The sequence below is a fragment of the Dysidea avara genome, chromosome 6 (assembly GCF_963678975.1).
Source record: "Dysidea avara chromosome 6, odDysAvar1.4, whole genome shotgun sequence".
In the NCBI taxonomy this organism is placed as follows: Eukaryota; Metazoa; Porifera; class Demospongiae; order Dictyoceratida; family Dysideidae; genus Dysidea; species Dysidea avara.
In genome coordinates this window covers 34146492-34173822 of record NC_089277.1, presented here as the reverse complement: position 1 = coordinate 34173822, position 27331 = coordinate 34146492, and the positions used below count along the sequence as shown (strand labels likewise).

At 37.4% G+C, this 27331-nt stretch overlaps 2 protein-coding genes across 2 annotated transcripts in view; one reads left to right on the top strand and one right to left on the bottom strand.

The window, feature by feature from the left end:
- Positions 1–4504: 4504 nt before the first annotated feature.
- On the top strand, positions 4505–20311 carry LOC136258043 (pyridoxal kinase-like). Its single transcript, XM_066051345.1, has 11 exons — positions 4505–4660; positions 6054–6108; positions 6663–6767; positions 8886–8969; positions 10602–10636; positions 12424–12509; positions 12626–12671; positions 14294–14396; positions 18216–18322; positions 18664–18730; positions 20113–20311. Exons 1-11 carry the CDS (start codon positions 4574–4576, stop codon positions 20226–20228), a joined length of 891 nt encoding a protein of 296 aa, XP_065907417.1. The 5' UTR covers positions 4505–4573; the 3' UTR covers positions 20229–20311.
- Positions 20312–23593: 3282 nt separating this feature from the next.
- Positions 23594–27331, bottom strand: part of LOC136258393 (uncharacterized) — a 118426-nt gene continuing 114688 nt past the window's right edge. Inside the window, exon 33 of the mRNA XM_066051700.1 lies at positions 23594–23847. Within this exon, the coding sequence (XP_065907772.1) occupies positions 23792–23847 (56 nt within the window). The 3' untranslated portion in view covers positions 23594–23791. The remainder of the gene's footprint in view (positions 23848–27331) is intronic.

The following is a 27331-nucleotide window of genomic DNA, read 5'->3' as shown; positions in this document are numbered from 1 at the left end:
CATTTCATTCTACATAATATGGAAGATCTCAATAATTATACAAGAATTTGGTGTGGATGTATTTCCATGGGGTATCCACAGTCAATGAAATCTACAAAGTACTGTTACGTACATGCATGAATGAAATCTGTATGAAAAAGTATTGGTTGAGCCGCTTAGCAACAAATTTTGATGAAATCATTCATATCAGTGGAAGTATGTTAAACCATTTTAGATACAGTGCCACTTTAAAATCACTGTCTTAGGGCATGTTTGGAAACTCTAAAACTAGGTTATAAGCTCATTGCTAGCAGACAGGAAATCATACAAATGCTTCAAAATCTTTGTTTTTGCTAAAATAGCATGAATGTTTTTAAAATTTACAGGTGCAATGGACGCCTCCCTTGATCAGCTTTTGGACATCCATCTCGTGCTTGTCTATGCACATGCAGTGTTTCAGTATATTATAGTTAGTATTGAGCACTTTTATGGCTTTACCGATACATTTTCTATTGGTTTTATTTGCCAGCTAGGTTCTTTGAGCATGATATGATTGGTAATTTTTTATGGCACCATATCATGCAAATTGTACCAAGTTTGGTGACAAAGTGAACACTCTATACTATACAACCTTCCAGTACAGTAAAATAATGTAAAGACCACACCAGTATCAGTAGCTCCATTATGTAATGTACGTAAAGGACCTGAAAAATTATTAAAGTGCTAGAATCGGGCTTGACATCAAACTTCATGGAATTCCTGCCTATGAGAAACCACACGGCTGGACATGTATATGGAGTTCTACTTCAGTCTGAAATCAATCTATACACCTAGAAAAGCATGAGTGACCAACAAGAAGGCTAAACCTGTGTAGGCAGGAATCATGCTGAATCCTATAGATGACAGTGAAATATTAAATGCAGAAAAAAATCCCAGGCCATTGTAACTTGATCCCTGCCAGAAGCTTGAGGAGACATACAGCCTCAAGTACAGTGTTCTCTTCTGTTGTAAAATTGGTTTTAGTACAAGACACACACTCAGACACACAATTGCTATAAACATTATTATTTCACTCACTTTATGAAGGAAGGTAATCATATACTGTGGCTTCATTATTGGTATACTGACATATTGCTTCATTATTGGCACAAACCAATAATGGTGCACAGGAATGTATGCGCGGATTCACCAGTCATTGCAAAAAAAGTTAACAAACAAGTACGCAAAATATTGGAATTTTCAGCTAGAGTAGGAACCATAGCACATCGTTAAAAAGTACTGAAACAAGCTGGAGTACTGCATGATATTAAATCACAGTAAAACAAAAAGAAGTGTTATATCTCTACATGTGCATTTCCGTTATGGTATCTTGAGCACAGTAGGGATATAACACTTCTCAGTTATCCTCATGATGTTGTTATTGAACATTCACACATTCAATTTACTTCTGCGTCATCTCAAGGAGCTGTTATGACAATGAAAGTTGGGCCAACTGATTTAGAATGGCCACTGCTGCTGTTGCAGAGCAGAAATTTCACATTTGATAACTTCGGTACCCCCAGATACTGTGAACCCTCCTTTAGTTGCTGAAATGATTGCTTCTGAAACTCTGTGTGATGGGCAACTACATTATTTGAGGCACTCTAGTTATCAAGCTCGCTACCCATTAGAACTACCCATTTATCATCCGCCTACAGTTAGTAATAGACCTTTAGTATTTTCCAATCCAGATCCCTCTGTTTACGAACTGACTTCTGGCTTTAATGTACCACTCTATTCCAATGATTACCATCCATTCATCTCTTTGCTTAATCCGCTAGTACCTACCAGTTCCCACTCTTCCCTCTTTACCCTGTATTCATCTTTCCCCACTATGCCAAGTGTCTCCCTTCCAACTTGATTGTATATTTAGTATAATTATATTATTTTAGCTCATGTGTGTATGTATTATTCTCTATATAATATTATTGTTGTTTCACTGTGATTTAATAGCATGCATTACTCCAGCTTGTTTCAGTACTTTTTTTCATTGTACTATGGTCCATACTCTTAGACTAGTTGAAATTTCCAAATTTTTTGTGTACTTGTAGATATGTCATGGCCACAAGGGATTAGCCTGATATATATATGCCTGTGCCCTCAGGCCTGTGGCCCTTGGGCTTTGGCATATAATAATGAGGCAAATTCCAAGTGCATGGCCATGGTATCATATGTATAGGGACCACAAAGGAGTAGGCGTGGCCAATGAAATGACATCACCCAAAAACCAGCCTCAATTTCCCAGATGACAATGAGGCAGTATTGGTTTAGTAAAACTAAGCCCAAACAAGCTTTCGAATCTACTGAAATGCTTTCAACATATTGCTACAGAATTTTTTTCTTAATTATTTAATGGAATTTTCTACTGACTGACTGAGTGAGTAACTGACTGATACCTTCAGACAAGCATAACTCGATAACGACTAAGGCTACAGGTTTGATTTTTTGGCAGTGGTTACTGAACTGACAGTCACATGAGATCTACCAAATAGACTTTTACAGGCTATGACAAGGGCCAAACAGCAAATTATACAGTAGGAATGGGCAATTATATGAATCTAGTCTGCTTTAATAATCACGTGAGCTACAAGTTCATGAATTAAATTGTGGGATACAGCGTGGTTCAGAGGTGTGTGGCTTGAAGCACACACCCCTGAACCACACACCCTGCTCGTGAAGTAGTAGACTACTCTCCAGGACACTTGTCTACAATATTATGGTGAAGAATTGTGAATTACAAAAGGACTGCTAGCTATAGCTATATCAATGTGTCTTGTTTCACACTTTACTGAAACGATAGCATTTTTGTAGTATGCGCATTGCATTGAATGTGTATTATACTTGCAAAAACACTGTGCAAACTAATCAGATTTCTGCTTAATGGATTGCATATATTTGCCGTTATAAAACACAATTTAGATGATGAGCTGTATCACAATACCAAGCACCTCCTGAGCATACAAAAACACACCAAGTGCACACCAATACAGCTACAATGTATATTCCTGTGCAGTACATTTTCACACACTAGTACTGTGGTACTGGGGTAATAAGATATACTAATGTAGTTACTTGTCTCAGTACACAAAATATGTACCATCTGTTGTACTAATACCAACATAAACAATGGTCCACCATGAACACAGGAATTCTTCACAACATATATTTAGGCTGTCCTTTACTGAAGCTTTTTCCACAATCCCAAGTCTCTGATGGTAACATTTTCTGCCTTTATGACTATAGCAGTCCCTTTGTAATTCCTTACCATCCGTAGTTCCAACATAAAATTGTAGACGGATGTCCTGAAGAGTAGTCTAAGTGGAGGAGTTTCAGACCATGCCGTGCATCCCACAATTAAATTTATGCACTTGTGTACATAGCTCACATGATTATTAAAGCAGGCTAGTTTCATATAATCGTCCATTCCTACTGTATAATTTGCTGTTTAGAATTAGTTTGCCCTTGTCATAGTCTATTTGGAAGACTGATCTCACGTGACTGTCAGTTCAACAGTCCATCAGTAATGCACTTGTCAATTTCATGCCCCACCCCCCGGGAATACAGGGGATTGACAAATCGTGGTGTCAAATTCCCCACTACTGGGGCAAAATCGGCTGTCAAATCCCACTATGTCCCCACCCCCATAGTAGGGGATTTGACAACGCCTCAAGGAGATGACTAAGCACACATTTCATGCATGCGCGAGTGCATGCGACTAGTAATAAACCTGCCCTGTAGCTAGTAAAATGATAGCAAGTGCGATTTTATTGTTTAGAAATGCAACTACCGAAAATCGGTCAGTGAATTGGACAACTGTCAATTGCCCCAGGGGTGGGGACAAGAAGCAATGTCAAATCCCCACCTGGGGTGTGGGGACGCCCGGGGGTGGTGCATGAAATTGACAAGTGCATAAGGCCACTCCAAATAAGTTCTCTGTTTCCCGTCCTAGGCTCAGGCATATTTGCATGCGGGCGGGCGGTCCATTTCCATTATAATATTGGCAGCCTTTCAGCCATTATTTGCCTGGTATGTAAAAAGCTGCATAAAAGCATGCTTAAGCTTGTACCTTCCTTTTAAGTTGCAAAATAACACAAACGCGACACTGCTGACACGTGAGCTAACATAGCTTTAGTAAACCTGTACAGAATGCAAGAATAACCGGAAAATAATGGAAGAATACGGAAAATAATGGAAGAATACGGAATAATGGAATATCTTGAGCTGGCAGCAATCACACGCGGGCGGTGGACGGGAAACAGAGAATTTATTTGGAGTGGCCTAATCACTGCCAATAAAATAATAGTGGAGAGGTACTATTATTAACTCTTGTTAGCTCTTCCCTTCTTGCTGTTTCCATTCGCTTTTCATTGCCCATGCATGTGCTTAAGATGCGGTTGCACCTGTACTGTTGCTAGCTTTCTATCTATTTTCAATGTTAGGTAATCGTAAGGCTGCAAATTAATACACTTTTCCGGTAGTAGTTTACGGAAACATCAGCGAGCTGAATATTCGGTTTTCGTACTCCATCTAGTGCACACCGCAGTGTAGAACAGGGATGGCAAACAATAAGACTGTACTCTCCATACAAAGTCACGTGGTACACGGTTATGTTGGGAACAGCTGTGCCGTATTTCCTCTCCAGGTAAGCGATATATTGTAGATGAGTAAGTGGCGTGATACGTACACCACGTGGTGCACTCATAGTCAGCATGCAGACCCGCGCTCGAGACACAAGCCATAGGCATAGCTTAGTGTGGAAGCTACTGAAGAGCAAACAGTAGTTCATGTATGGCCTATTTGTTTTTAAGTATTATTGTTGATTGTGGTTAACTGTTGAACTTGTTTCAATAAGATGCAATTTAACTAGGGTATATGCCTGCCAGTGCTGACCACATTGCAACCTATACTGTGCGGTATCCCTGAGTCTACCTCCTGTAGCTACCCTGTATGTATGTTGTACTCAATAAGATGTTTTCATCACTGCTACTGTAGGTTTGCTACCTATAAAATGTTGGTGTGATGATCAGTACTCATTGACCTTTATGCTACAGTGTTATTGGGCTACCTGTTTGTAATACGAGCGAAGTACAGTACGCTTCATGTTGTGTTTCAGTCCTTCCAATACTTCTAGTGTATTAGTCATCAAAGTTTACACAGAAATAGTCTGTAAAGAAGGTGCATACATTTGTGCAGACAATCTAACCATTCAAAACTTACCCATTGTATATATATATATACAGTAGAGTACACAAGAACTCTGCAATATGCATCAAAATTTCCATGAAGGCTCACCAACTGTGAACAGCTTGTGAATTCACAGACAAGCATGTACCCACCCTTGCATCCATACCTTATTTCATGGTGTAGTGTGTGCATTATGAATGTGTCCTGTTTCATGAATAAGTGCTTAATCTCATCACCAGAGGAGGTGCACTCTGCTTACTGTAATTGCGGAATTGTAGTATTTATAATTTCATGAGAGTCTCAGTAGTTGTATATAATACAAAACCAGCAAATATTGTAGTACACTAGCACTTCACATAAGGCTTTGAGAAAATGTACTTTGTTTTAAAAGAGTACGTGTTTAGGCTAGTAAAAGTGATTTTTTGTCATTTTGCCAAGAGATCTGGGGGCTCTTACAAATCAAAGTTTAAGTTAAAAGTTTAGTGCTATCTATAAATATCCAGTGAACCCCATTGTTGCCTGATTTTGTACTGCAATTATTGAGACTTGTGATAGTAACTGATTCACTAGTGTTCACATGTTAGGTCACCACTTGCATGTCATGAATTGTTCACGACATACTCTTCTAAAGAGAAGCATTCATGAACAGCCATTAATGTAATACAAAGTTGTTGTTCCCCATACCATACAGTGAAACCTGTCTATGCTGGTCACTGTTGAGGCCACTATGTATTTTCTTATACGTAGGCCAGTACGCAAATAAACATTCTACAATAGCCATGTGAGTGACCTGATTAGACAGGTTTTGCCATACAATACTACTTACTGTGGTTTGTGATATCATCATACAGTTACACGGTCATGAAGTGGACACCATCAACTCCGTACAGTTCTCCAATCACACTGGTAAGTACAGTACAGCTGACCTTTGTGCCCATGTGTGTGTCTTTGTGGTATAGCTACGTAGTACATGTTACTTTTAATTTTGTTTATTGCTATGCTTGACACATGCATGTGTTCCATGTTGTGTTAACACATGTCTTCCATGTGGTGTTAACACTACATTATTCACTGATGTGTAGTAATTGTCTTTTCCCTTGTATATACATAAATACATACATTGTATACTTGTAAGTGTATTACTTGTGATACATTGAAGACCTAATACTGTATGTGATGTACTGTGTATGTGTACAGCCCTGTATTTTACTATGCCGGATTTTATATTTCTCCAATTGCTATCAAAGTTTTCCTCTCTGTGTACATACATGTTGTTCTGGTGGTTGTACTGTTACCATTACAGTGTAGAGGTGTAGAACAAAGCCACATGACTGGTTGTAGAAGTACGAGTATCACATTTTTTGAACCTTTTGTAGTAGTTGTTATAAATGTTCATGGGAAACACATGACTGCTTTCTACTGTATTTTCTGTAGAGTATGTTTTCTTATGTTATCTTTAGCTTACAAATATTTCAAAGGACAAGTGTTAGGCTCTCAAGAATTGGATGATTTGCTAACTGGTTTAAGGAGTAATAGGCTGTTGAAGTATTCTTATATTTTAACTGGTAAGCTGTGTATGTGTATGTATGCGAAATTCTATGTTCCGTATGTTTGTGTTATAGTGTAACTTATTGCCACAATTAATTTTATGTGACCCGGTCTGCATAAAGGGGTCTTATAGCCTTTCCAATAGTGCTGAGCGATAATATCGATAGTTCGATACTCGCGATCAAAAAATCATTATCACGATATGATAATTACAGCTTACCATCGCAATATTGCTGTAAGGTCACTAGAAACATTGTTACCAAGTTTATTTAACTGTTTTGTAATTCTATAGGCTTGCTTATTCATGAAATATTTGGCTGCAAGGCTATAACAAGCTTATCATCCGCCCACGCAATTAGTCAATCGTTTCACGACGAGTCTAGAATTCCACTAAAAATGCTGCTTGAGAAGCTGGCTTGGCTGTTTTATTATAACTACTTGGCTTGCTTTATCATGGAAAAGTTTGGCTGCAAGGTTGTAACAAAAATTGTAGAAATATTGGCCGTCCACGCAATTAATTACGATTAATTACCTAATTGATGCACTTATACACTTGTCAATTTCATTCCCCACCCAGGCGTCCCCACACCCCAGGTGGGGATTTGACATTGCTTCTTGTCCCCACCCCTGGGGCAATTGACAGTTGTCCAATTCACTGACCGATTTTCGGTAGTTGCATTTCTAAACAATAAAATCGCACTTGCTATAATTTTACTAGCTACAGAGCAGGTTTATTACTAGTCGCATGCATGAAATATGCGCGTAGTCATCCTTGAGGTGTTGTCAAATCCCCTACTATGGGGACGGGGACATAGTGGGGATTTGACAGCCGATTTTGCCCCAGTAGTGGGGAATTTGACATCACGATTTGTCAAATTCCCCATATTCCCCCACCGGGGTATGAAATTGACAAGTACATTACTAGTACCAAGAGTTCATAATATATATACTGAGGAGAGTATCCTACTTGCATATACCTCTGTAGAAGGGCGTATCGTGAAGTTATGATGTAACGACAAGATGTTGTGGTTTGTGACATACGAGCAGCCGTAAAAGTGCCAGAATTGTTAGAACCATTCCACATTTGCAAAGCTCAGGATAGCCGTATTCGCGAATGGCCTGGCAAGAAATTCCTATGCAGTTGTCTAAAACCATGAAGACATGCTTGTAGTTTGGTGAGAAATGCTGAAAGCTAGAGTTAGTTCGGTTGCTAGCAATGTTGTTAGGCACACGTTCAATCGATATTATGTTCAATTAACATCATTAATTATACAAAGAGAAGCGGGAGAACTCAGAAGCGTTGCGTCATAACTTCACGATATGCCCTTCTACAGGGGTATATGAGAGAAGGATACTCTCCTCAGTATATATATTATGAATTCTTGCTAGTACCCCAGCAAATATGTAGTAATCTATGATGGTGTTAATTATGCTTAACATGCATTGAATACTTGGAACTTGACTGAAGATCATCCAAAGTGTAATTATCGTGATATTATCGTATCGTGAATAATATTTCAATATCTACCGTGATAGTGAATTTTCTACTATCGCTCAGCACTACTTCCAAATTATCAAGTTTGACTAATCATAACTCTTCATGTTTTCAACCTATCACCTTCATATTACACCAATATGTTAGGGGTATAAGGTGACCAAATTTCAGGCTGGTACCACATTCTCAAGTCAAGTTACAGGTTGCCAAGTACATGCAATTGAAAAGGGTATAAGACCCCTTTTCTCAGACCAAGTAAGATATGTCTTTTGACTAAAACTTTTATCCAGGCATGTTCCAACGTCTGGCTACAGAGTAGCTGTGGGTACTGTATACAATTTGGTTTCCTGAATTCAGTTTTTAATCATGACTGCTTACTTCAATGGGTATATGAAAGTGTTGTTAAAAATGTTTCCATTGTGTACAGTGCTGGTATTTTTATAAGTCATAACTCTCTCGTTGTTGGTATCTGTTGAAAGAATGAGTAGTTTAAGTGTGTACTGTAGTGTAGCATATACTGTACAATGCAATGTGAAATGGAATGTGTTTCATTACTATTGCATAGACTGAACAATATTGCACTTACATATACGATATATACACTGTATGTATAGGCAGCTACTTTCTGTGACTGCTGTAGGTTATGTGGCATCAGCGTCTTTCCTGGAGAGATTGTGCAGTTTAGTGAAGGAAGTCAGAGAGCACAATCCTTCGGTGAAGTATGGTAAGGACATGTGTTTGGCATACAGTAACAGTCCTGAGCAACATGGAATCAACCACACTGTAGGTATAACCTTGTTAATAAGTCCCTACTGTTTGTCTTCCCTATGTATGTAGCAGTAGAGTATATTGCAACACTGTGGCTTGTTATCCTTAAAGAAATATTATAGATGATGCAGGTACAGTAACATACTGCCTGGGAGAACTCCAGTTGCCCAGTGTCCATTAAAGTTGTACATGCAAGTGGACAATATTTGACCGGATCTGCAAAAACCCAATTATTATTCAAAAATTCCTTGTTTCGTTGAAGTTATTATATTTGTCATAACAAAGGGACAGGATCTTTGTCCACTAATTTTGTCTTTGTATAGAAAGGTGATACAAAGAAAAACATACACAACAATGTATTCCCCTATTCACGGCAAACACGATGGTGCAAGCTTCAACTCTGTTCATCATTGCGTTCATAAGCAATTCTGTTGTAGTAAGAATACTGTTGCTACTGTATAGGGCTGTAACTCCGTATATGAGGTTGAAACTTCCAGAGGCTACGTACTGTAGGTTGTGTTAATAAAGAATTCGAGACATGCGCAGAGTTTTGCAGATCTGATGCACATGTACATCAGTTGCACTGCAAATTCGTAAATATGATTTTTTTTTATGTGCAACTGTGATAAGCTGTCTTAGTACTTACAGCAGTCACCTGTATGGAGAGGGCACCTGTCTATTAAGGCCACCTTTTTAAAAAATTCCTGTATTATAAAATTGATATGCAGAAACTTGCGTGTTAAGGCCCCTTAAAGAATTTGCACCCACAGGTACTGTAGCTTGCTTAGACAAATATGTACATGTACACTAGTGTTGCGCTGATATCCAAATTAGCTGATTATTTCGATAACCAATATTAAGCAACAGAATTAGCCGATACCGATAACCGATCTGATGTACACTAACAACACTAACACTCGTCCTCATCATTATTAAATGACTCATATTAGTGACATAACCATTGATATACAGCTCATTCTAGGCTAAAATGTAAAGTTAGATATATACAACAAGTACAAGTTACTCATGGTAAACAGGTTTTAAGTACATTTTACTACTGCTATACAGCTGAGACAAGTGGCAGGTACTACATAGAAACCCAAAACCTCAGTTTACTGTTGGGCATGGCCTAAAACCTGACAGTTTGCTATGGGCATGGTTTGTAGTCACTGCTAAACCATCAACACATAATTTAATTAAAATGCCAAATAACTTATGTCTAGCCTCCCCCACATCATTATACTACACAGCAAAATGGAGGCTTTGATTTCATCAAAACTGATTAATTGGCTAGTAGCCAATGTCAGCCTGATATTGCGATTATTGAACTGATTATCGATTATTGAACACTTGATAATCGGTGCAGTACACTTGATAATCCTGATTATCGATTATTGAACTGATAATCGGTGCAGCACACTTGATAATCGGTGCAGCACACTTGATAATCGGTGCAGTACACTTGATAATCAGTGCAGTATACTTGATAGTCTGTGGAATATTAATTCAGACATACTGTATTTTCTATTTGTGCAGTGACTATGTACAGTGTGTCTGCATGTAATGCATTCTAATGTACATTTTGTAGTATGTGATCCAGTAATGGGAGATAATGGAGCGATGGTGAGTGGTTGTGTATGAATCAGGATTTTTGATATATACGTATAATTTGTATTTATACTCTGAACCAAACTGGCCCAGCTCAGATATCTGCTACTCCACCAGCAATAAATGTGACCCAGTCTATGCAAGTAGCCAACAACTAAGTTTCCCGCCCTTTTTAGATAGTTTTTAAACTGAGGTTGACTGTATCAGGTGAGCTCCAAATGGGGCGGAAGGCGGGCAAGATGGTGTTCAAAATTGAAAAGGACGGCATAGGGGTGAATTAGGCTAAGTTTTGGGCCATTCAAGTCTCAAAATTGGCTTAAATGAAAGGAAATTCACAGCAGATGTACTTATTCAACACCACAGAGCTGTACAGCCACATATATCCATTGACCAGAGCTCCATTAAAGCCCCACACCGCACATACGGATCGCCACTGGGTTTGGGAAAAGCAGCCAGGAAAACCAGACCACTCAAGTCTAGCTGATTTTGATTGTGGAATTAGATAGTTTGATCATGTAGCGTTGTGTCCTGGATGAAAAATCGAATCTGCTGAGATGGGAAATAAGACCGGTTTTCCCAGACTGGGTCACAAATAATGTAGTGAACCAAGTTTGAAGTGTGTTAGTCACAAAGCTGAACTACCCCCTTTGTAGCACTGAAAAAAAAGTGGAGGAGAAGTGCTTCAAGCCAATAGGGTTTGTGGATCATTTTGTGTTCACACTGGGTCAATAGAGCACCATACATATATCCATTTGTATAGTATTATGTTGTATACTATTCATCTGTACATGCATATAGCCCTTCTGTATAATAGTTATACAGGCTCAATGTGGAATGTATGAAATTTATAACCCGAAGGCTCAAATCTGTAGTGCACGAGTGAAGCATGGGCACTACTAAGGCCCTGGGGTCTATAAATTTCATAGACTCCACATTGTGCCCGTATAACTGCTTTAGACTCTATTGTATCTTTACATTACACTCAAATTAGTTACCACTTACATGGTTGTTTCTACTGTAGCATCGGTCTGGATCTTTTGTGATCATAGTAGTGCCTTGGCTTATTTGTAGATAGTTTATTAGTGGCCGCCTGTTTCTCAAGGCTGCTTTTAGCGTATTTTGTAGTTTTGTTGTCTTATAATTACTTTGTGGTTTTATTTATGTAAACAAAAACAACCCAGTCAAGATTGTTAGTCCACAGCGTTTATGTAGAGGTATAGTAACCAAGTAGTTTAGTGTACAGTGAAGCTTATACAACATGATTCGACGTGCCTTGTAAAGTGCGCCAGGAAATTCAGCCATGAAAGGGATAATTATATAATTATGGTGTTCACACCTCCCTGCAGGGGTAACTAGGTTATCACTTACAAGCCAAGTACTGCATAATAAATGGGGTTTTCAATGACAGTACTGTAATTTGCTTTATTTCCGTGCTCAAATTTTTCGTGATAAAATTTTCGTGTAAAAAATATGTTCGTATGATTTTTAAGTGAATGACTACTCTATTAGAGTAGTGTTCGATCTTGTATAAAAATTTTCGTACAGATTTTGCATACGAAAAAATTTTACAATGGAAAAAAGCAAATTACGGTAATGTACATGCATGGTATCACGATAGTTAATAACAAAATATCGTGATATTGATACTTTCAAAATATCGCGATATATCAATAAAACAATAGTATTACTCAGCCCTGATTATGACATCCCACAATTAAGCACTGTTTATACAGTATTGTGTTGTACGTAGACTTAGGAATATAGTTATGATGTTCTAATGGTGTTTGTCCATTTGTTGTTAGTATGTTCCTGAGGAGTTATTGCCGATCTACCGTGACAAGCTAATACCACTTGCTGACATCATCACTCCTAACCAGTATGAGGCCGAGTAAGTGTACCACCTCATGTGACTGCAAGATGTCATATGCCACTTCATGTGATCTTGTACATGACGTGTCTTGTGATCCCAACCGATATCATGTGATATGGTGTTGTATTATTTAGACTACTGTCAGGGATGAAGATCACTTCGGTTGATGATGCTAAAATGGTCAGTGTGTCTAAATTATTTTTTGAGTTGCATATTTGACTGGATCTGCAAGAACCATGCATTGTCAAATTCCACTTTTATTACATTTTGTTTATCTAGACAGCCAAAGGAATCGTCCCAACAAGTCACAGTCCTGGAAGCTAAGTGCTTTAGAAGCTACAGTGCTACAAAGTGGTAAACAATAGAAAGATTGATTTGTACAGTGATAATTAAAGGATTGTAACTTACAATTTTGCACAGATACAAGGGAGTGTATAATTATATAACTTGTATCATCACATTCCTCATAAACTGGTAAACCCATTTCTGAGTAAATTATGTCTTACGGGTCCTTTTTACGAATAAGGTGAGACAAACACCATAAGAAAACGATAGTGAACCGCATATGTATTCAACATGAGGTAAACTAACCCTCATATCTTCTGTCTCCTTAAGAACACTGACACGAGGTGAAGATTTCCAAACTGCTCTTGCTTTAGAGAACATGATGATGCCAAGTGTACTTAGTACTTTCCTGCATCAAAATACGCACACTCAAAAAATAACAGATTTTTTATAAATTCTAAATGTTTATCACATTCCACTCAACGTAATAGGCTTGCCCAAACTTGCAGATCCAGTCACGTATTAATCAGATATACGTATGGTTAATGAGATGATCTGTTTATGGTAGTTTGCAGATAGACCCTTAGATACTAGTCTCGAGACCACTATTTCAGTGTAGGAGTTTATCGATTAAAGATAATAAGTGCCTGTGCTGAAAAGGTCTGGTACATTTTCAGTAGGCCAGTTGTGACAGCACCTCTATCAGTGTCTCGGGTGTAAATACAATGTTCTCATCATCATGAAAGTGTAAATAGTTTGCGGAACGAAGAGAAACCAGCATGTATTGTCAAATTCTTATGCGTACTGATTCATTAACACCTTTCAAGCAGCACTCCACATTCCTACCAGGTGCTATCACAACTAGCCTATTGGTTTTTCAGTGCGAGCGCTTATATTTTCTAATTGATAAGCCGCTGTGCTGAAATAGTGGTCTGGTTACGTGAGACTAGTATAGTCCATGCAAATCAGTTGTCTGAATGCAATTAATGGTGTATGTTCTATTAGAGTAAATGTGTTATAATGATGTACGTATGTATGTACATAGGTGAATGGGCTTTGTTCGCTTATCTCTTGTCAAATTGTAGTAACAGTAGTGTCAGGTGACTGATGGTTTATTGCACTGTTGTGTCTGACCTCTACCAATTCCTAGCAATAGCTCTGGTCCAGCTTTGCTAAGGTACATAACACAGTTTAAAGTCTTAGAGCTTGGCTTCCGTTTGTCTTCTAAATCTGTTGTCATACAGTAAGTGTGTTGTACTGCCTACATAAGTTATATGTACATATGTATTAAATGTGGTACCTCGATCACATCCTTTCCATATTGATCTATTGAGATTCTGGGCTTTTATAACATGTTCAGTCTGTAATAAAGTGAAGATTGCTAATACTTGAAATGTGTTATAACTGTGCTTATAATTATAATGTATTTAGTCTCCACACACTCTCATTTTGTAAAAATATGTGATGTGGGCATACAATATTGTTAATGCATTCAATTTTTTTCTCACCTGTTACAGGTGTTGAAATCATTTCATGATAAAGGAGTGAAACACGTTGTGTTGACAAGTCTGTCACTACCACAATATGATAATGAACTAGTGTTACTAGCCAGTGAAAAAGGTACATATTTGCCCTTTATTCACTCTCAGACTATTTGTTTCAGTATTAAAACCGGGTCGGGTCACCTTCTGTCTGGGTCTGACCCGCTTTATGGATTGTCCGGGTCTGACCCACATGTTAAAAGGACTAGTGCAATAAAATTGAAAGATACAGTAGGATTCTAGCAATAAAAGATAGTTAAATCCCTACTTGGCATTGTAGCAATGTGGGAAAATCCCTGAATTGGTATATTTCACCATCTTTTTAATGCCAACATAGGGATTTTCCCTCATAGCTACGATCATCTCTTGTTTCACTACCTTTTATTGCTGGAACCCTAAATTATTGTACTAGTGTGTTAATACACGTGTTGCTGTGACTGCTGTATTAGAGTATCTCAATCTTGCCACTAAGCTATTCAGTGGGAGGGAGAGGTGTGGTACAATACCTTGCTTTCTATGGAGCTAGATTATTGAGGGGTGTGGTCTCAACACTGATTGTTAGATGTGTTGTGGTGGATCATTTGAGGGGGTGTGGCCCAATGCAAGCCAGCTTAGCTGCTACCAGGGATACTGCAGTCAATTAAGCACCTCAAATGTGACTGTCTCAGCGAAAACCCGTCTAGTTCGCACAAGCATGTGTATTGAGAAAAATGAAATTAAAAAAAAAATAGGTGAAATTACGCATGTTACAAAGAAAATTTTACACAAGTTTTAATCGAGCCATTACTTAGGAAAGGAAGTGTTAAATCAATTAAACCTATATACCATCGTATTTGCCTACTCATGGGGAGTTCAAAAATCTTTGTTTCATTCCTGTAGCCTCAATGGTTTGCATGTCACGTGTGTTTGTTTACGATGCGGTGGACGTAAGCAAAAACGTCTCTGTTTCTTCAATATAACTGCCTTCATACTCCTCTGTGCAAGTGACTGCAGGGCAAAAGCTATACCTTGGCTGATCTGCTAATCCATGGTGAACACTGTAAGCCAAATCCCAACTTTGTAGACAAATCCAAGTGGACGTTATGGCTGCTAATGTAAGCGCCTGTAGTTTATTTTTAGTATAGTCACTGTACAAATCAATTTCCATGCTTTTCTTACTTTCTAGCACTGTAATTCCATAACTACCCACCATATTCGACTAAGATTTTGGTGAACCATTCCTAGGACTATGCAGATAATGCTGAGAAATTAAAAAGAAATTCGGAAGTTGTGCGAACTAGACGGGTTTATGCTGAGATGGTCACAAATAGTTTTGTGGCATCTGAGTACAGTACATTTCTTCAAGGAAAGTGTCAATACAGAGAATTAACACCTTCATGTGGTTCCTGGCATGAAGAAGACACCATTTAATTGAAGACAAAAGGAATAGTAAGTCGCAGAAGGTTAATATGTTCTACCCATTATACAGTGTTACAAAGAACAGTACAAGAGGTGCCCCATGTAGGCGCTGATTAGCGGTAAGGTGTGCTGGCTTTAATGTAGTTGGCTGTCATAAAAATCTTCCATAGTTTCTGTAGTGACTGTTTGCAGGCAGTGGAGGACACAACACAAAGGTAAATCTATGATGCATGTACTTTGTACATAACTGCTGTGGTTGGCAAAAAAATTTTTTTTTTAATGTCATAGAAACTTGTTGGAAAGGTTTGGGGTCTATCTTTGGAGACATTTATGGGATTCATTATGCTAATACTGCCAAGCTGTCATAAAGGAAATGTAAGGCTGGTTTTTGGATGATATTTTGGGAAAGAAAACCCTGCCATGCTATATTATTACTGTAATGTCAGTGTAGCGTATACTTTGCATACTGTGTAAGTACTGTCTTCAAAGTATGGTACGTGTAAGAACGGTAGGCCTCATACAAATAACTTTACGTATTGTTATCGTATTCATATCGTGATATGATCCGTAACACGCAGTAACTTAGTGTTAAGTAATGCATAATTTATAGTAGTATATTAAACGATACGTGATATAATTATGGTTTGTACATAAAAAGTTGAAAGCAAATAAAACAGCAGTTACACTTACTATGATAGTAAGCATTTTAAAAGTGTGGTGCATGCCTTTTTCAGCCATCTTCACTCAATCGATCCATCTTGAGGAAGGATCACTCCTGCAAGGAAAGAAGGATTAAAATAAGATCTAAAGTCGCAGTATGGTGAAAAGCGATTAAAAGCTCACTAAGTAAAGGGCGTGTCACCTGTTTCACTCATGAATATTCATCCCAAACAAAGCAGGATGAACACTTGTGAGCGAAACAGGTGCCACACCTTTTAATTAGTCAATTTTTTTATTGCTTGCACTCTCGCGAGACAACATTACATTTGAGCAGTACCATATATGTGGATTGTATATTTGCTAAATATTACGCAAAGTATGCATAACAGCTCGTGACACAATTCGTAATTAATAATAACATAACTTCTGTACTATGCATCGTGATATGAATAGTAGTACAGTCTGAAGTTCTTTAATGAGGCCTTCCATACTTGATATATGTAATATATGTGGTTGAACTTCATTTGTAGGGTTAGTAAATATTGTCTTATTAATGAGATCATGAGGACACACCTTAACTATGTATGGGACCATCTTGACATTAGTGCTGTGAACCAGTATGCAAAAAGACTGGTTATTATCTGGTATTGTCTAGGTCAGCCAATTACCAGTTATGAAGCCTTTAAACTGGTTTATCCCACTCACTTGGTAACCATAATTAATTACCCCTGCTGACAAGTATTAACATCATAAGGTAACCTCAAAGCATGTGTAAATATGTGATTGTAATAACTGTTATTTTAAGACGGGATGTTGATGGTCACTTTGGTACCACCCTAAACCTTCCAGCAGGCTTGTTGAGTATCATTATGTCTGCCAATATCACTGTATTTACACAGAAACCAGTTAACCGGTTTTGAATTTGTTATCAAGTTCACAGCTCTACTTGACATATAGTCAGAGGTGGTCTTATTTATGAGGTTATGAAGTATACCTTAGCTGTAGTCATCTCAGCAAAAGCCCTACTTGTTCACACAAGCATGTGTTTTGAGAAAATCGAACTATTAAAGAATATGCATGTTACAAAGAAAAAATGCAAGTTGTTATTGGACCATTACTGAGTGAAGGAAGACTCAAATTGATTAAAACTATACTCCATCTTGTTCTCCTGCTCATGGAGCATTTCTGTAGCCCAACAGTATGCATGTCACGTGTGTTTGTTTTTGATGCGGTGAACATAAACAAGATTGTTGTCGTTTCTTCAACTAAACCCTTCATACCCATATGCTTAAGTGACTACAGGACTACAAGTGTTTTTGCTTTTCCATGGTGAACATTTTAAGTCAAATTCCATCACTGTAGGTTAATGCAAGTAATCTTTATAGCTGCAAATGTAAGCACCTGTAGTTAATTCAGTATATAGTCACTGTACAAATCAATTGTCTTGCTCTTACAACTAGCGCTATAATTCCAAAACTACTCACCACAAAAGTTGAAACTTTGGTAATCCATTTCTTGGACACTGTAGATAATGCTGAGAAAATAAGGAAGTTCAGTTGTGTGAGCAAGTCTGGTTTTTGCTGAGACGGTCACATTTTTTACCTACTTGATGTTGTCACTATAATGAAGTAGTCTTATTAATGAGGTTATGAAGTACACCTTAGCTATGTGTTTGCCAATAAGGTGGTCTTATTAAAGAAGTTATGAAACTTGTTTGTGACCTACTTGGTATCAGCCACTATATCGGTAGGAGTAGAGGAGTGGTAGTAAAGATAAATGCTCTGCAGTGCTTTTTGGCTTTTGGTGATACACTGTGCCTGGTTTGTTACACTTTGTACAGGTGGAGACGTGGTTGGTCTTCAAGTCCCCATGATGGCTGCTAGATTTACTGGTACTGGAGACTTGTTCACATCATTGTACTTAGCGTGGAGTGAACATGGAGTAAAAGTACGTATGTGTAGCTGTATGGACTCCTGTGGTATCCACTTGTGTGACTGAGAGTTGTACGTATGTCAGCAGTTACTCTCTCTATTCTCTGTATGTACGTATATACAAGACAACAGTAATTTTTTGGAAAAACAAAAGGTCTGGTCATTTTTCTTCTAAGTTTTCTTTCCCAATTTTACTATACAGTATGTGTATTGGGTGCCTACCACGCTTTCACCGTAATATTATCAGCAAATTTTGTCAAGCCAAATACACTGTACTTTTTTCTGATAAGACTTTGTCTCAATACTATGACCAGTTCTTCATGCTACATGTGATTGGTATTATTCTTCATGTTGTAGGTAGCGTGTGAAAGGACACTCTCCTCAATGCAGGCAGTGCTGAGGAGGACACTAGACAATGCTACAAGTATGTAATTCTGTTTTTTTTTAAATAGTATGTGAGTGGTTTAAGTTACCGTCTGTTCGACTATGTAAGTATCCAGGGAGGGTTTCGGTGGGTTTGAAACAAATCGTGCTTTGCACTCAACAAATAGATTGAAATACATACAATGAAACCAGGTGAAGGTATACGTACATGTAATAAGGTTACATGTCAAAACTGGCTATTGTAAAATTCCCTTAAGGTGGTGGTATACTGGAAGCCATTGAAATTACGAAAATATGCATACTCTTCTAAATTTAGTTCTAACACACAGACCCTACAGGTTACACACACAAGTCAAATTGCAATTGAAGAAGTAATGTACGCTCTTCTACTGGCTACTAGTTCAGAGAAGTGGGATCTTTACTTACGGACTTACGCCACGGGTAAAATGCGCCTTCGAAATAACCACTTGGCGCATAGGGAACACCTACAGATCTGTGATCACCTTAGTGTAGGCTACTAGCTAGTGCCCAGTAACAGAAAAGACTAGGTAGCTTCAACACACAAGAGTTATTAGCCGTTATAATTTTCGTGGCATCGCAAAGTTGCAAAAACATCACGAATATTACTCACTACAGCAATAGAAGCTGTTTCTTTACACTACTGGTCACTACGCCTACGTATATTACACAAGATAACACAAATAGAGGTCTAACTCACTAGTATACTAAAGAAAACAGATACAGAAAAACTGTCCTCACTATTTGGGATACCATACTAAAACCACAAATTATCCTTGCCACCAAAATTCCGTGCAAAGGATACGAATTCCCTTAAACTAAGTTCCTATACTACTCTACTTACTTTTGTGAATGCTACTACACATTACACAATGATGAATGTCTTCTTACAACAAAGCCATGCACTTTAACACACAGCATATCCATAAGTGTAATCGCATAATCTAATAAAGCAAATTCTTGTGGTAATATCTATGACTTCATTTCATAAGGCTTCCCATTAGATGGGTTTCCTGTACACTGCCACCTTAATGAGTATGCAAGCAACCTGCATAATGTAATAAGGTCTAGAAAATTTGGCCAGAATTGACAAGTTGTAGTGTACTATAATAGAGCAATTCTATATTGTAACAGTTATTCTAAGCATACAGTAAATGGTAATGATGAGCTGGTGTGTGTAGCGTGTGTGTGTAGCGTGTGTGTAGTATAGTGTGTCTGTTTGTGTGTGTCTGTGTGGGTGTACATGTGAGTGTTTAGGCATACGTGTGTCTGTCTGGATGGATGGATGGATGGTGTCTGGGCATGTGTGTAGTGTAGTGTGTACTTGTGTATTTACGATGTTCCTATAGTAGTTACATAGCTAACCATTTGTAAATATTTGTAAATCCTATATGCGCGTACTAGAAATGGCTGATGGTGGTGAACTGTCTGCTGGGCATTTGGAGTTACAGCTCATCCAGAGTAGAGAAGAAATAGAGCACCCTCCATCATTGGAATCTGTTGGTATTACCAGACTCTGATGTGTAGGATTTGATATTATCACTTACCTGTTAGTAGTGTACTATCAACTATATTTATTTATTTTATTATCTTTAACAATTTATCTATTGAAGCTTTGTACTGTATGTACATAAGCTTGTACATACACAGTAAAACAATTTTGTCATTGTAATATTTTTCTTGTTGTTTTAGATGCATAACCATACAACACTGTACAAAACGGTGTTTTACGTATAACAATAGTCTGTAAAAATTAGAACTGCATGTACTGTCAGTAATCAGTAGTGGCCTATAATTTACTGCTTTGCCTTTACGATAATCAGAAAATTGGTTGTGATGGGCTGTGACTAGCAGACTGTTAGCCTAGCTGCAGTATTGCTGGGGGACTGGTGTGTATTTATTTTGGCGATTTGTTTATGGTTTGTGATGACCACAAACCAAATTCTAAGTACGATAGTGTGTCGTACAGCCAGTGAGGGCGTGCAACAGACAAGTGTGTATTTTACAGGAACCAAGAAAATGCCGTTTTCACACATCCATATATAGCTTGATAGTTCCTGACTGATGGAGCCCCTCGCCCACTTGTCTGATTCCCAGCTTTGACTTCTGGTACATGTACAACTTCATAACATTAGGTTAGGCATTACTTTTGTGGATTAAACTCAAGTGAAACTTGTGGAGCCCTGTAATTGTGTATTGGTTAACTATCAGTAGAAAATACATTGGGTATCAGCTAAAACTAAAAGTGGGAATTGGTACAGCTCTAATAAAATTTTGCGGTAATGACAATGTTATGTATGTGCATACGTACCTCATTAATTTACCCTATCTGTGGTTTCGATCTATATAGCTAAATGCTCACAGCATTGCATTGTAAGTGTTGTTGAGCATTTTAGTAGCCCCTGTGCTTATTCTGTAGAGGACATGCCCTTAAGTAAACAGGGATAACTGGACCCTCTTTTGTCCCTGTTCATTTAAAAGTGTGCAATAGCTCACTTGCATCATTCCCTTCCCTTGTGCACACACTTGGGTTGACCATTTCATCCATTCCACTTCCAAAGATTAGAATACACTCTTAATTAACTACCACAGAGATTGGATGTGGAAAGGAAAGTGTATAATTATGTGTGCACAGATACCCTAATGAGAAGTAGAATCCACTGTGTTATGCAGTTGTGCACAGAATTTTCTGTGATTCAAAGTACAGTGTAGTGTACTGTGGCCTCATTAACCTGTTTTAGCAGCTGCCTATATAAAAGGCCAACTAAATCTGGGAATGAGAAATTAATGGAGATGTACTAGGTGAAAATTTTGGGAAATTCCTGAAAGCATTTTGGACAAAATTTTGAGCATCTTGAACTCCAGCCTATTAATTTTGTAATTAACTGATAACAATACAGAGATAAACATTCTGCAATCTATGCAAAATTTAATTTTGAGCAAAAATAATTAATAACTAATTATTATATGTAACTGATTACTGGTTGCAAAGTCCCAAGATACACAGCTATGTACCTCTATTAGGGCATACTGTGGTCACAGCTCTACAAATTTTTACCAAAGAAAAGTTATATAATATGCCATATGCATATGTTAAGCTTCATTGAATTCTCTGGTAGCAGAACATGTAACTTCAACCTTGTTAGTTAAAAGATCAATGCCTACCACATAGCAAAAGTTAATATAATTAACTCTTGGTAATAGGTAACATTTAATTTAGTGAGCTTATAGTTAACTTCTTTTCATCTGAGTTAAAACTTTCCTCCAATACTGCATGATGGAAGTCATTTGCTACCCTTAAGCTTGTAGCTGCTGCACTGTGAGACTGTTCCTACAAAATAAATTGTAGTGCTAGCTGACCAATACTAGTGTGCAAGTGGATATCAATGGCTAAGAATAAATCATAGATAAGTCTATATGCTGAATTCTCACTATATGGTTAGCTTATTTAGCTAGCTTTATGCTAGCTATATAAACGCATCAGGCTAGCAACATTTTTTAAAATTGTGACCGGGCCTGCGAAAATAGGGCACGTGGGCACAAAATTTAACAAATTTTTAAAGCTTTCATTGCTCATAACTTTTGATATCATTACGCTATGGTCATAAATTTTTTAGCATGTATTAATTAGAATAGCTAAGTACATAATAATTATTAATTTTGTTTATGGATGCACAGGCATAAGCCTTTATCCTTAAAATACAAATACAAATACAAAAAATTACTCATTTAATTTGCTTTATAACGCAAGTTGTAGAATGTAGATATTCTATTCCAGTACTGAGATATAATGACTCGTTGTGTGACAGGGTGTAGTTTGTGCCCACATGTAGTATTTTTGCAGGCCCAGTCACAACTATCTTTGAACATTTTAATCAGTGAATGCTCTATCAGGTATTTCACTACAAAGTGACTGCTCTATTAGAGAATATTGATCTAAGGTGCTAATCAACCCTTTGCATCTTCATCTTGGCATTTGCTTGTCCTTTGTTATATCAATACTATACCACCACCCCTCTGTTTGTTCTGCATGTAGTGTTGGAAGGTTTACTACTAATGCACAAACTATATTGATTAAACTCGATGGACGTTAGCAATTAAAACTTGGGGTCGATCCTTAAGTTTTGCTGTAAGGAAGTGATATCAATGGTATCAGTTAGCCGATGAATATTGGTGAGTGTGATTTGTGTGCATATTATGCTCTTTGAGATGGTTTGGTTGTAGCTAAGGAACAATCAGTATAATACTAGCAAAAGATATTTTCCTGGACAGCTGTTCTGAAGTAAGCCAAATCCAAGAGGTTCCCGGAAACCTCACCCCTGGGACATGTGCACCCCCTCCCCAATGAGTCCCCATCCTTTAAGCTAGGGATAGGACAGTAAAATACTCTATTAGAAAACTTATCCTCCAAGCATATCCCATAGTACAGAAATCTCCTAGGAGACTAAAGTTAGTGCATATATTTTATAGTTGCGACTTTAGAAAAATTGCTACCAATAGTAATACCATAATACATGAATGTATACCACAAATGCTAGAATATACCTTAGTCTGGTATGTGGAGTACAATTTTACACAAACAATTAAAAATTATTTTCTTCTACACTATCAGAGTCAGTATTACATTATGTACAACAGGAATGAGTGCTTTGCTTGATACACACCTCGTGTACATACAAGTCTGAGGACCACAGCAAAGTGCTATAATAGCAGTGAATATTGAACTATACTCACACAATGAAAACAAAGATAACTCTACCTACAATAGCATACTCAATAGCTGTAAAGTATACAGAGCTATACAATTGCGTAGCAACATACACAGATGCATTAGCTACTATCTAATTGTAAAAGTGGAGCAAACTAAAAGTAGTAAAACATAGTATACTATGTACAAATTCAATAAGCATAAAAATAAAGGAAACATTGTTTACAGAGAAAAAAACCTCAAGTCTTATTATGGATGGTACTGTAATTAGAGGGAAAAACCCTGTAAACCATTAATATAAATACATAACTAAAACTACTTTACAACAGATTATGTCACAGCTTAATACAAATAATACTCTTATATAATGTAAATTTAATTACTACGTTTTCTCAGTGTTTTGTTGTGCATGAAAAGGCAGAGGATGATTGCTGAAACGAGACAAAGAGTATATATGAAATGGTTAAGACTGAAATACCATCATACATTAACAACATGCTATTTCTAAATATGTACGCATTCATAATATAATTGTATTCTTATTTTCAATGCAATACATGTTCTTGTAGTGTACTTAGAACACAAAATGAATGAGTAGAATTAGTAAACCATGAAACACATGCTGCAGCTTATCACTGATTTGTGTGTGGTCCATTGATTGTGTGTCAGTATAATTATTATAATAGTACAATGGAATCCCACCTATCTGGGTAACAAGACACAGAGAAAATTTCAACTGTATTCCATTGAGGGCAATCAGTTTGGCTGGTATAGCACCTCCCTAAATTTGTTGCATTTATTGCATCATAGGTTGCAGGTTCGAATCCTGCCTGTGGAGTATTTTATTTTTATTTTATACTTATGCCTTTCTGATGCGTATTTTTCTAACTAATAACCTTTTCGCTGATAGTAAGCAAATATATACCATCCTGGTAGCAATGCATATGGCATGGACTGTTGGAAACTGTTACCACATTTAGGAGAGGTGTGAGCATGCCCATCGCATGCATGCTCATTTGTCTGTGTGCTGTCCTGTGTGTTCTGTTAGAGTACTGTAAGTGCCTTCTCTTTTGTAGCTTTAATTCCTTATGATGTTAACTACTGTACCTGCCTAAATTATAACCTCGGTACCAGGAAGTGTGCACCTGTGTTAAGCTAATTGCTCAAAGAATGTTAATTCACCAACTAGTGAGGAGATTATTATTATTATTTATTAATTTTATGGATATACATACATAATTGTTCAAAAATAAATAAAGGTTTAGGCTCCAGGTCCCTTTTTTCATATCCATGTCCTGTAACTTCCCAGAACTCATCAAGGTTTTTGTTTAAAGTAAGTGCTTAGACTATATATGTTGGATGGTAAGTAATTCCTCTCATTAACAACTCTCTGCCTAAAGAAATTTGTTCTCAATTGCATGGTTTTTAAAAAAAAGTTTCAAGTGATGTCATGTACAGTACTTAGTGAGAAAATTTAGACCAGTCAATATTGTATAGTGGCCATTCAATGGTTTATAAGTCTCAATGAGGTCTCACATTTTCTAAAAGCATGCATATTTTTTTCTGGAACTTGCGTATTTACCCATTCTTTCAAATGTGCCAAAAATACAGCATAATATGAACACACTACACCTTAATACTGCATTTCATATCAAGAAAATGTGCAATGTTATTATTTTTATTGTTTCTTGGCTGACTATTTACATTTCATGGAAAAAGATTGAGATACTCTAATAGAACAGTCACTTAATTACTCTAATACAACAGTCAGGAAAGACTGATATCAAGACACATGGTAGTGTGTCGTGTGGCCCAAGAAGCTGGTGTGCCACACCATGAGTATATTAACAGGAAGAAAACATCATTTTCACACCTTTGTATCACGATGATCCCTTATCCGATTGGAACCAAATTTGCTACAGGGTTGCCTGCCAGCTAGGGGAGTCTACAGTCCAAAGTTGAAGGAAATCGCTCCAGCGATGTCTAAGATACGAGCTGCCAAAGTTTCAATTTTTTTCTAAGTTTTTTCTTCTTCTTTGTCTTTTCACACACTTGTAAAAATTGCTATAAAACTCAAATGCGTACTTCAATCACCTTGAAATTTGGCACACAGAAAGGGAGTCCAAAGGTACATCACAGTATCAAATTTGGTGTAAATCCGATTAATGGTTCAGGATTTATGACTGATTATTCGTATAAAACAATATCACGCCTACAGGGTAAACCGCTTCATAGAATGAGTTGAGAATTGCTATGTAGATGGAGTAACCATCGTAGGAGTGGTTTGAAAGGAATCGAGATAAAGACCATGGAGATATGACACAAAACCCAACCTGTGTCACAATTACGCGATCAATTTTTATGAATAAAAAGTAGTAGTTTTTACGCCTACTAGGCAAACCACTTAGAGCAATGAGCTGAAAAACAGTGTGTAGCTGGAATAATCTTCATAGAAAGTCCTTGCAGTAGTACAGAAGAATCGGATTACAAACCACTGAGTTATGATTCAAAAGCCAACTCAGTGTAGCTAATGCGAGATGAAGATACTCTAATAGAACAGTCACCCTAATAGAGCATTCAGCTAATTTATTTACTCCATTATAGAATTCTATTACATTGCAAGTTATTCTGTAGCTAGAGAGTTCAGCTACAAAAAAATCACTCTGTAGAGAGATCAGCTAGAAACACATCACCCTGTAGAGAGTTCAGCTACAAACAAATCACCTTGTAGAGAGTTAAGCTACAAACAAATTACCCTATAGAGAAATCAGCTACAAACAAATCAACTAGTAGAGAGTTAATTTACAAACAAACCTACCTGTAGAGATATTAGTTATAAACAAATCACCCCCTGTAGAGAGATCAGATCACCCTATGGAGACTTCAGCTACAAATAAATCACCCTGCAGATAGTTTTGATACAAACAAATCCCCCTGTGGAGAGTTCAGGTAACCCTATAGAGAGGTCAGTTAGAAGAAGCCACCTTGTAGAGAGTTCAGCTGCAAACAAATTACCCTGTAGAGAGTTCAGCTCTACGAACAAGACCACCCTGTAGTTAGAAGAAGTCACCTTGCAGAAAGTTCAGCTACAAAAAAACCACCATGTAGAAAGTTCAGCTGCAAACAAATCATCCTGTAGAAAAGTTAGCTACAAACAAATCGCCCTGTAGAGAGATCAGCTAGAAGAAGTTACCTTGTAGAGAGTTCAGCTACAAAGAAACCATTCTGTAAAGAGCTCAGCTGCAAACAAATCACCTGTACAGAATTCAGCCTCAAACAAAACACCCTGTAGAGAGATCAGCTAGAAGAAGTTACCTTGTAGATAGTTCAGCTACAAACAATTCACCCTGTAGAGAGATCAGCTAGAAGAAGTCACCTTGTAAAGTGTTCAGTTACAAAGAAACCATCATGTAGAGAGTTCTTTTATAAATATATGTGTTATGCAAACTGTGCTATGTGAAATGGTAAAATCATCAACATCTGTATGTTTACACGCAATTTGTACATTTAATGATAAAATTAGAAATATTTAAAGTATTTAACAACTGCTTCATATTTTTCTTCTTCCTGTGGTAGAGAAAAATGATAAGTTAAAAAAGCTCCAAAGCCTGCCATAGGTTGGCTTTGGGATATACAAAAACAAAAAGAAGAGAAATCTAATCCAAAACAGCCAAGCTGTAAAGAAAGAGTGTGGCCCTCAAAAAGGCTATGGTGAAAAAAGATGTGAAATCCAAGGTGGTGGCCAAGAAATGGCTGCGATGATAGGTTAATGGTAAAAATTTTAATAACGACAATTCAGGTGAATTTTGGTGCCGCTTGGTCTTGGCACAAAATTCACCTGAATTGTTGTTATTAAAATTTTTACCATTAACCTACCATCACAGCCATTTCTTGGCCACACTCTTTTTTTACAGC

Excerpts from the sequence above, each read along its gene's own strand:
- LOC136258043 (XM_066051345.1), top strand. The coding sequence starts at position 4,574 with ATGGCAAACAATAAGACTGTACTCTCCATACAAAGTCACGTGGTACAC. Across the intron at positions 18,323-18,663 it reads GGAGTGAACATGGAGTAAAA|GTAGCGTGTGAAAGGACACT; the intron begins GTACGTATGTGT and ends TTCATGTTGTAG. Across the intron at positions 18,731-20,112 it reads GACACTAGACAATGCTACAA|AAATGGCTGATGGTGGTGAA; the intron begins GTATGTAATTCT and ends TGCGCGTACTAG.